This window comes from Sus scrofa, chromosome 1 (assembly GCF_054392235.1).
Source record: "Sus scrofa isolate SSC_HxYL_T2T_F1_AM1 chromosome 1, Sscrofa_HxYL_maternal_Yorkshire_Landrace_v2.0, whole genome shotgun sequence".
Classification (NCBI taxonomy): Eukaryota; Metazoa; Chordata; class Mammalia; order Artiodactyla; family Suidae; genus Sus; species Sus scrofa.
The window spans coordinates 137,073,670-137,083,981 of record NC_139383.1 but is presented as its reverse complement, the minus strand read 5'-3'; the positions used below and the strand labels follow the sequence as shown (position 1 = coordinate 137,083,981).

At 46.8% G+C, this 10,312-nt stretch overlaps 1 protein-coding gene across 2 annotated transcripts; it reads right to left on the bottom strand.

Annotated features, from left to right (window-relative positions):
• Positions 1–1,370: 1,370 nt before the first annotated feature.
• ELL3 (elongation factor for RNA polymerase II 3) lies at positions 1,371–4,799 on the bottom strand. Of its 2 annotated transcripts, XM_001928143.4 has the most exons (11): positions 4,575–4,799; positions 4,288–4,323; positions 3,827–3,939; positions 3,487–3,688; positions 3,318–3,397; positions 3,108–3,183; positions 2,747–2,930; positions 2,615–2,657; positions 2,319–2,490; positions 2,047–2,091; positions 1,371–1,956 (listed from the first exon to the last, which is right to left on the bottom strand). In XM_001928143.4, the coding sequence occupies exons 1-11, from the start codon at positions 4,704–4,706 to the stop codon at positions 1,846–1,848; spliced, it is 1,194 nt and encodes a 397-aa protein (XP_001928178.1). In that variant the 5' UTR covers positions 4,707–4,799; the 3' UTR covers positions 1,371–1,845. The 2 variants fall into 2 exon arrangements, with proteins under 2 accessions (XP_001928178.1, XP_084828578.1); XM_084972452.1 differs by lacking the exon at positions 4,288–4,323.
• Positions 4,800–10,312: the final 5,513 nt, after the last annotated feature.

The window sequence follows — 10,312 nt, the reverse complement described above, 5'->3', positions numbered from 1 at the left end:
GGCAGCCAAACATACCACTTTGTAAAAGGACTCTTCCACCAGAGATGGGAATACCATTGGGGAGGACTGGGACCCATCTGGGATTCTTAACCTCTCAGGGCTGAGAGGACAGAATGGATATAATCTGAATCCTGTTAAATTTTCTCTAAACTGTTTCTTAGCTGCACTGTTTATGAAAATACCAGAACCAGTTTATGTTTGTGGTTTTGGGAAAAATTATTTGTGTTGGGGGAAATGTTGTGGGGGTGGGGGGAATTGAGTTGGGGGTTATTTTCTAATTTTTTTTGTACATTTGGAACAGTGACAATAAATGAGCCCCCTTTATACTGTCTTTTCTGCATGAGGTGGGGAACCAAAGGTTCTCTAGACCAGCACTGTCCAACAGAACTTTACACAATAATGTTCTACAATCGTTCATTATTTAATACCTGTAACTACTGAGCATTTGATATGTAGCCAGAACCATTTAAATTTTCTTTAGTCACATGTAGGTCTCGTGACTACCATAGTAGTCAGTATAGCTGTACTGTACTGGGTCCATTATTATCACCTGTAAATCCTCTCCAAATTTAATCTATCTTTAGTATTTATTGCCCAGGCCCCTAGCATGATGATTGGAAGAGGTGGGACTTTTCTTATGGGCTGTTTCTGGCCTGCCTACATCCTAAGGACAGGTTGCTGTTTATCCTTGCTGTGCAGCTGAGCACGTTCATACCTCCCAAGGGCTATTCTATGCCCAGAAATGCCCTTGTATGGGTGTGGCATCAGTTTTGGGGTTCCATCCAAGTTGTTTCAGGAATTGCTGACACTACTGACTGCAGCTCTCTCTCCCAAAGCCCAGGGTGTGGCCATTAACTTCTCCCTCTAGGGGAACTTGGAAAGGCAGTATATGATTTCTGGTTGTGAGTGAAACATCCACTTTCTCATGCAACAGTGAAGAACTAAAAGGATAGTACTGGTGTAATCTTTGGTTCAATGAACCATTTTCCTCTTACTTTTTGTGGGTAAATACAAATCCTATCTATGGTTGCAGTTTTCAGTTACTGGATAATTCCAGATAGGAGCCCTACTTATAGGTGACCTTCAGTCGCCACCTTTAGAAAAGGAGAACTTTATTCCTGCTATAATCTCTAGTTGCCAATTATAAGAGATTTGGTGGAGCTTCATGCTAAAGTATTTATCAGGATCATCCACACTGCTTTGAAAAAGTAAAGATGTTTAACCATAATCTTGGAGATTTCTAATTCTTAAGACCTGGGCTTGGGATCTGGGAATCTAATTTTTTAGGAAGCCCCAGAAGTGGTTCAGATACACAGCCAGAGAACCATTGCCTTGGAAGATTTAAGGAAAACAAACTTGTACAAAGGACATAGAAGCAATCAGTTTTAATTTTTAGCCATGTTTGTAAATCAGTTCACTTTCAGTACATGGGCAACACCCACGCCCTTCCCCATTATAGTCAGTTGTATTACAAGTTCCTTTTAGCTCTTTAACCGAAATTTCTCATCATTAAGAGAAAACATCGGGTAAATTCTAATATTCTCAAGGTATCTTGTCTTGAAAATGGTGTCATTTTTCAGGATTTGAAAATGACTTGGTTGAACTAAAGGTGGAGAAGCCAAGCCTCTTCCACTTTTCCTAATCTCCTGGGCACAACTGTCATTCTATGCCCTAAAATTTTTAAGTATGGCAGTAATGAAAACCAAACCTTAAGAACCTAGAGTAGTTCTCCTGCTTTCCACCACTGACTCAGCAATAAGAAGAGCAGACAGTTGCACTCTAGTTGATAGCTGCTTTGTTCCTTCATATCACACTGGGCAGAAGGTAAAGACCCCTCTGACAGCTTTAGCTGCCCCTGTTCTTTTCCTCAAACTCCAGGATGAGACCTTTAATGTGGGACAATTTCTGATGCAGGTACTCACAGCGGCTCTTTTCTTCCCTGTAACCTGGGTACCGCTGCAGAGGAAAAACATCCATGTCAAAAGAAAAAAAAAAAAAAAAAAGCCAGTTCCACCTTCTTGCTACCATTCCCAGGCCTGGCCTTACCTTCCTGAACTTTTTATATTCCTGGATTATCTTTTCTTCCAGCACCTGAAACAAAATGTTAGCACCAAGTTTAACCTTGAGAAAAAAAAACAAAATCTCCAGTTTTGCTGGAGAGGGAAGTAACTTCACATTCTACCAAATTATCCAGACTAATTTTTCTCTTGAAACAGCCCTCCTTGTCACTTTGGTCCTTAAACAAACAGGCCTATGGGCACTTAGTAGGGAGTTTAGAGCCAGTAGAGCTTGAAAGCCAGCCTGGGTCCAAACCTTACCTTGTGTTCTGAAGTTCCTCTCTGAACTTTCTTCAGCTCTGCTCCCAACTCTATGAACCTTTGGCTTGCAGCCCCAACACGAGCATGCAGGATACGGTATTCAGCATAGTCTATCTCAAAGTCCTGCTCATAAGCCTGTTGCTGTTCTGCACTGTGGATGGCCCTGTATTGCCTGCCAGGAACAGAGAGTTGTCACCTTCAATATCATTACCCCCCAAAGCTTCCAGCTCCCAGGAAGTTTATCTTAATATCTCAGGCAAAAAGCTTGATCAAATTGGAAATGGCAGGGCACTCACAAGAGGTAATCTGGTACCTCTTCGGGGCTTGGGGATTCAGAGTCTAGAAAGGAAGCAAGACATGAAAGTGATGATAGGCTCCCCACCACCACCCACTGCTATTGCAGTTTCACCCTCTTCTCACTAACTCACCTGCTTGAACTGAGGGACTATCCTCCAGCCTGGCACCCATATCTTCACCTTTATCTTCTTGCTCCCAATCTTCTACCTCCTGTAGGTTGTGCCTGGGCAGCCCTTGTAGAGGACTTGGAGCTAGCGGCAGAGTTCTGAGCCTCTTTTCTTTTTGTTCTACAGTACCTGCAGGTGCTGGCCGTTTCTGTTGGGCAAAATATCTCTGTCACAGGAACAGTAAGCCAGAAGCCTCCTACCGCTATTTTGAAAATTACTTCCACATAATGAGCTCTGGAAGCATGAAAATGAAGTCTCCCAATTTTTAAATCTTAGCCTCATTGGACCTAGCTCTCCTTGAAAAACCCTTGCAATTACAACTTACCTTGTCCAGATGTTTCTGGCTAGCAGATGAAGGCAGTGCCTGATCAAGCTCTCTGTTTGGAAGATGGGTTTGGTTCCTAGGATATTTGGAATGGGAGAGCTGAAGCCCAGGATAGGAGGTACGGCTAGATCTCTTATTAGAGCATTCAGGGTGGAGATGAGGAAGACAATACCAAGGCTTCCCAGGTTAGTCCCAACCTGCCCCAAGTACCTCAGTTCCCACTGTGCCATGTGTTCCCTTGAGGATCCTGGGAGTGACTGTCCTTGGCTGCTTGCCAGGGGAGCTGGCACCTGGCAGGGAAAGTGGCAGGGGCACTCAGTTCCCTGGGCTTCAGGATTTGCTCCACCTTATCCCAACTCCCTTCTGTTTCTGGCCTCACCCTTTCTAGTGCCATCTGTGGCTCTGAAACTGTGTCTCCTCCAGAATAGTCTTCCACATTCCGCCAGCTCTCATGATCTCTGGCATCTTCAGTCAGGTTGTGTCTCCGAACTGAAGATGGAGCTGAGATAGAATCCATGGCTGCCCAAATAGTGAGACGCTCCCTGAGTGAACCCAGGCAGTGGAGGCGGCTAGGCCCAGATCTGGAAAGCAATGGCGGAAAAACAAAACAAACAAACAAAAAAACAACCAAGGGAGTGGAGAACTTTCTTTTACACGCCTCTGGACATCCCCTTCCCGGACTTTCCATAAACTCTTACCTGCTACCTGTTCCCCCTTACCTGACTAAGCGTTGGCACACAAGGTCCAAGCCACCACCAGGACCCTCCTGGTTACACTGAGACACTGTGAAGGAAAAGAGGCAGGACCAGCCAGGGCCTGGGAGCCTCAGATACTGTGGGTGAAAGGAGACCGTAAACCCCATGAAAGTTAGTTCCTCCCCGTCTTGCCAATGCCGTTTCTCCCTGAGCCCGCCTAAGTCTGAAGATGGGTCCCACGGGACTCGTTAGCTCACCAGGTGCAGCTGGGCCTGAGTCCTCAGGAGGCTGAGACGACGCAGTCTCTTCAACCGAAGCCTCTTGGGACCACAACCCCAGCAGCCCCCTCGCCCCATTTGGGGTTCAGTTCTCGAAACTTCTTCAGACCGTGACTCCTCTCAGCCTCCCGCCCTGACGGTACCATCCTGGCGCCCACGTCTGTTTCTCCCAGCACTCCACCTCCACACACCCAGGCCCGCACTTACCCCTCGGCTGCCCTGGAAAGCAATCACTGGACGAACCTGCGGGGAAAGCAAAGATGCGAGCTAAGCGCAGGTGAAGCAGCGTCCCCAGGATCCGGCGTCGGGTGTTCAGGGTTGGGGGTGGGGTTAGGGGACCTGCCTCTGGGGCTTCACTTTGAAGGGGTGGGGAAGCAGGGAGCCTGGGGATGCTGCTGACTATCCCCAGGTCCCTCCTCCAGGGTCGCGCGGGCTGAGGCCCTATCTTCCGAGGGGTGGGAGCTAGAGAGGATGGGGCCAGGGGCCGACCGTACCTGTTGCCGCTGACACTCCTGCAACGCTCGCAGCACAGCGTCGTTGAGTCTGAGCAGCAGGAGGCTGGTCCGGGCAGCAGGGGTGAAGCAGAGCCGGAGCTTCCCACTCAGAAGCTCCTGGGGTCCCTCCATAGCTGTGAGGTCCAGCGCAAGTAGAACGGGAGCCACAGACGAGGGCCACCACCACCTCCGCTGTGCACGGCTAGGCTGGCACACCCGGTAGCCCAGGTCGGCCCCGCCCTCCGCCAGGACCCCACCCCCGGCCCCACCCACAGCCAGCGCCACTCCTGAGATTTCCCAGCCGCGTGGGCGGTGCTTCCCTCTTCAGATGTAAGCGCGGACCCCAGCGGTTTCCCCTTGGATTGGCATGCACCTCTTTGGGCTTTTGGAAGGGGCTCTCCGGGTTCTGGGAAGAAAGTCTACGGCCAGCTTCTTGCCCCTCACTGCTACAGTCCACAGCCCTGCCTCAGTTTTTCCACCTATCCTGAACTCAGAGTCGTAGGTCTCTAAGTGAAGCTAAACCTGCAACTCCTAGAGGGTTTTAGATGCAAAGGGGCGGAAGAAAGCGCCTGGTTGCTGGGCTGGCTCAGCTGATCGCGCCAAGAGCCCCCGAGGACGAGAGGATGGCTGAACCGAAGGGGGATTCCCGAAGCCAAAATCGGGCGCAGCCCTTTTGCTTTTCTCCCCCGCCGCTGCACTGCTGCGGACCCGAAGCCGGTTTCTAACTAAGATGGAGAGGAAATCTGGCCCTGTGGGTGTTGTGGCAGCGGAGAAGCTTGGCTGCCGCAAGCCGGAGTGCACCCCCCGCCCCCAGTCTGTGGGCAGAGATGGGGGCCGTGATTGAGGGCAGGAGAATTCCGGGGCAAAGGAGAGGGTTTACTCAGCCCTAGGTATCCCCTCCTGGCCTATACACGTGAGATTGGTGGAGACTGGTGTGAAAGGGAGCTGGCTCACTCCCTCAGGAGGACCAAGAGGGGCCACGAAGTTGCCAGACGTTGAGGAGGTCCAGATCCTGGTGCACTGAGACCCCAGGACCAATCTCGTGTTGTCCCTTGTTGCCTCCACTTGTCCCTGTTTAGATATATATCCCAAGAGCCTTGGTGTTGTTTTCTTTCCTAGCCAGGAAACCTCTGCTAAATCCCTGGACTGGCATAATCCCAGATGACCTTAATGCCCTTCACCCCAAGTTATTTATGTATTTGTCAAAACTCATCCAATTGTACACTAAAATATATATATATATATTTTAATGTGTGTAAATTATCCCTCAATAAAGTTGACTTTTAAATCCAGCTCTAACAAGAAAAACATTTACCTACCCATCTCTTCAGGCTATCTGCTTCTCTGGGTGACAATTTCCCAATACGGGAAACACTTGTGGCAATGGGTAAAGCTGGTCTCCCAGGTCTCAGATGAATCTGTGCATCTATGGCCTTTTGGTGGATTTTCTTGGATTTAAGCTCAAAGAAGAGACTAGAATGGTGAAAATTTCTGGAGAGGAGGGAAGGAGCAGGACTGTAAGAGGCAACTAGGGAAGATATTTGGGGAAGAGAGAAGGAAGGTAGGGATCTAACATTTGTTGGGATCCACCCACTGTGTTGTCAAGATCTCTGTATGTTATTTAATCCCTACAATAACTTTTTATTTTTCTTTTTTCTTTTTGGCCACACCCACCGCATGTGGAAATTCCCAGGCCAGTGATCAAACCTGAGCCACAGCAGTGACCCAAGCTGCAGCAATAACACCAGATCCTTAACCTACTGAGCCACAAGGGAACTCCTCAATAACTTTTCAGAGTAGGTATTATTATCCATATTTTTTATTCATTTGTTCAGCAAATATTTATTGTACTTAACACCATGAGATCCTTGGGATACATCAGTGAACAGATTCTTGTTTTGAGAGAGCTTATATACTAGAGGGGAAGGAGGCACCAGAAAGGCAATGAAGAAATAAACATAAGAAATATAGTGTATGGAGTTCCTGTTGTGGCTCAGCACATTAAGAAGCAATCATAGTGTCCCTGAGGATGTGGGTTCGATCCCTGGCCTCACTCAGTGGGTTAAGCATCTGGCATTGCTGCAAGCTGCTGTGTAGGTTGCAGATGCAGCTCAGATCTGGTGTTGCTGTGGCTATGGTGTAGGCCTCAGCTGCAGCTCCCATTCAACCCCTAGCCCAGGAACTTACATATGCTGCAGGTGTGGCCTTAAAAAAAATTTAAAAAGGAAAAATATGGATAGATAGATGGATAGATAGATAGGTAGATAGAATGTTAAAAGGTGATAAGAGGGAGTTCCCATCGTGGCTCAGTGGAAACAAATCTGACCAGCATCCATGAACATGCAGGTGCAATACCTAGCCTCACTTGGTGGATTAAGGATCCAGCGTTGCCATGAGCTGTGGTGTAGGCTGCAGATGTGACTTGGATCTGACTTGGCTGTGATTGTGGCACAGGCCGGCAGCTGAAGCTCCAATTTGATCCCTAGCCTGGGAACCTCCATATGCCACAGGTGCTGCCCTAAAAAGACCAAAAAAAAAAAAAAAAAAGGTGATAAGAGGAGTTCCCTGATGGCCTAGTGGTTAAAAATCTGGCATTGTCACTGCTGTGGTATGGGTTTGATCCCTAGCCTGAGAATGTGTGCTGTGGGCATGACCAAGAAAAAAAAAAAAAAGTGATAAGAGCTATATAAAAAAAAAAAAATAGAGAAAGTAAGAGGGTTTGGAAGAGGAAGGAGCGGAGGGTGGAAAGGATTGACTGTGTATTAAGCAATGTGGTCAGGGAAGACCTGGAGAAGACGAAATCTGAGCCATGTCCTAAAGGAAATGAGGGCATTAGCCAAGCAATACAGTTGAAGGAAATGTTTTCCAGGCAGAGGGACTAACTAGCCAGTGCAAACTTTGTAAGTCAAAAGTGTGCCTGGAATGGATGAGGCAAAGTTGAGGCTGGTTTAACAGTAGGAAAGTAAGTGAGGGGGAGTAAGTGAGGGGGAGAATAGCAAGAGATGAAGTTAAGAAGGTAAGAAGCAGGGGTGAATTGGGTTGTGAAGGCCTTTATGGGCCATTGAAAGGACTTTCGCTTTTACTTGGAGTGAAATGGGGAGTCTTTGCAGGGTTTTGAGCAGAGGAGTAACATGAAGTCACTTCTATTTTTAAAGAATCACTCTGGTTGCTGTTAAGAATAGACTGTAGGGGACAAGGATAAAAGCAGTATGACCTGTTTGGAGATCACTGCAGCAATCCAAGCTAGAGATGGTGGCAGCTTGCACCGGGGTCAGATGTGGGAGAAGGGATAAGTTTTTGGACATATTTACAGTAGTTCTGACAGGATTCCCTGATATATTGAATATAGTATATCAGAGAGAAATGGCATCAAGCATGATTCTAAGGGAGTTCCTGTTGTGGCGCAGCAGAAATGAATCTGACTAGTATCCATGAGGATTCAGGTTCAATCCCTGGCCTCTCTTAGTATGTTAGGGATCCGGGGGTGCCATGAGCTGTGGTGTAGGCCACAGACAAGGCTCAGATCCCAAGCTGCTGTTGTGTAGGCCAGCAGCTGTAGCTCAGATTCGACCTCCTGTGACCTCCATATGCTGTGGGTGCAGCCCTAAAAAGCAAAAAAAGACTGACTCTAGGATTTTTGCTCAGAACAACTAGAAGGATGAAATTGTGATCAACTGAAGTAGGGAACACTGCCAGTAGAACAGGGTTAGTTCTGAACATGTAGAGTTGGCTATTAGAATCCACATGGGAATATGGAGCACACTGTTGTATATACAAGTTTACAGATGGTGAAGGATGTCTGGACTAGAGATGTAAACTTGGCAGTACTAAACATATAGATGGTATTTAAAGCCATGAAACTGGATGAGCTCACGCAGGAAGAAAGAGAAGAGCCTAAAGGATTATACCCTGGGGCACTCCAATCTCTAAAAATAAGTCAGGGGAAGAAAAGCAAAGGCTATTGAAAGGCCATGGCCAGTGAGGAAGGAAGAATAGGAGAGTGTCCTGAAAGCCAGGTGAAAAAATTGTTTCAAGAAGAGATTGATTGAGACTTCCCATTGTGACTAAGTAGGTTAAGAACCTGATTAGTATCCATGAGGATGCAATCTCAATTCCTGGCTTTGCTCAGTGGGTTAAGGATCCAGCATTGTTGTAAGCTGTGGTGTAGGTGGTAAATGTAGCTCAGATCTGGCATTGCTGTGGCTGTGGTGTAAACTGCAACTGCATCTCCGATTCGACCCCTAGCCTGGGAACTTCCATATGCCACAGTAAGGCCCTAAAAAGAAAGAAAAAAAAAAATACAAAAACCAAATATGGTGGTTCTCATAGCAGGAAGTTCAGAGAGAGAAGAAATGTTACAGTTGATGTACCAGTGGCTCCCAAAACACCAAGTTTCCTTCTGCCACTAACTTTGCTTCAACTTCAGGCTTGTCCTTTAAGTTACAGAAGCCAAAAGCAGTAGGAGCTATGTGCATCCTTATTCAAGTCAGTGGGATGGAGCACTATCCCTCTCCTCACAATGGAACAAAATTCCTTCCCTTTGGTCTGATCAGGCCAATTTAGGTCACATGCTAATTCCTGAACCAATAATTGTCACCAGGTGAATATCATGCAATAATTGATTTAGTCAGCAGTTCCTGAGCCAATAAATAGGAAGAGAGATGAATTTGGAGTTCCTGTCATAGCTCAGCAGTTAACGAACCTGACTAGCATCTATGAGGACTTGGGTTCGATCCCTGGCCTCCCTCAATGGGTTAAGGATCCGGGTGTGGCTGTGACCTGTGATGTAGGTTGCAGACGCGGCTCACATCCCATGTTGCTATGGCTGTGGTGTAAGCCGGCGGCTACAGTTCCAATTGGATCCCTAGCCTGGGAGCCTCCATATGCCACGGATACGGCCCTAGAAATACTAAAAAACAAAACAAAACAAACAAAAAAAAAAATGAAAAACTGATGAATTTACTTTTATTAACTTAGCCATTTAGGGCCACACTTGGAATATAGGGAAGAGGGAAAGAATTTCCTAAAACTATGTTGTTCTTCCTTGATAAAGGAGGGATGTGGGAGTTCCTGTCGTGGCCCAGTGGAAACAAATTTGACTAGGAACCATGAGGTTGCAGGTTTGATACCTGGCCTTGCTCAGTGGGTTAAGGATCCAGCATTGCAGTGAGCTGTGGTGTAGGTTGCATATGCAGTTCAGATCTGTGATTGCTGTGGCTGTGGTTTAGGCTGGCAAACGTAGCTCTGATTAGATTCCTAGCCTGGGAACCTCCATATGCTGAAAGTGCAGCCCTAAAAAGCCAAAAAAAAAAAAAAAAAAGGAGGTATGTTATAAATGTTTGGAATTCAACTGTACTTCTGGAAACTCTGTTCTACTTTTCCTACAACTGGCTCCAGGTCTCAGTTTATTTTTATTTTTTTGGCCACAGTATGCAGCAGCTTGATGTGGGATCTCAGTTCCCAGAACTGGGATTGAACCTGGGCCACAGCAGTGAAAGCACCGTGTCCTAATCACTAGACCACCAGGAAACTCCCCAGGCCTCAGTTTAAATGTCATCACAGCAGTAAATCTCTCCCACTATTCATCATCCTTGAATTTTTGCTTCTCGTTTACCACTTAACATAAGTTGTAATTTTATGTTATTTGGTTTGGCTTACTTGTGAATCATAAGTTCTCTTCCAGTAAATTGTTAACTTCATAAAGTCAGGGACCATGCCACTGTATACCCAGTGCCCAG

Bases quoted from the DNA above. Each gene is read 5' to 3' on its own strand.
- ELL3 (XM_001928143.4), bottom strand. From the start codon at position 4,706: ATGGAGGGACCCCAGGAGCTTCTGAGTGGGAAGCTCCGGCTCTGCTTC. The intron at 3,184-3,317 runs GTACTTGGGGCA...CAAATATCCTAG, and splicing joins ATGGCACAGTGGGAACTGAG to GAACCAAACCCATCTTCCAA. The intron at 2,658-2,746 runs GTGAGTTAGTGA...CTTCCTTTCTAG, and splicing joins TAGTCCCTCAGTTCAAGCAG to ACTCTGAATCCCCAAGCCCC.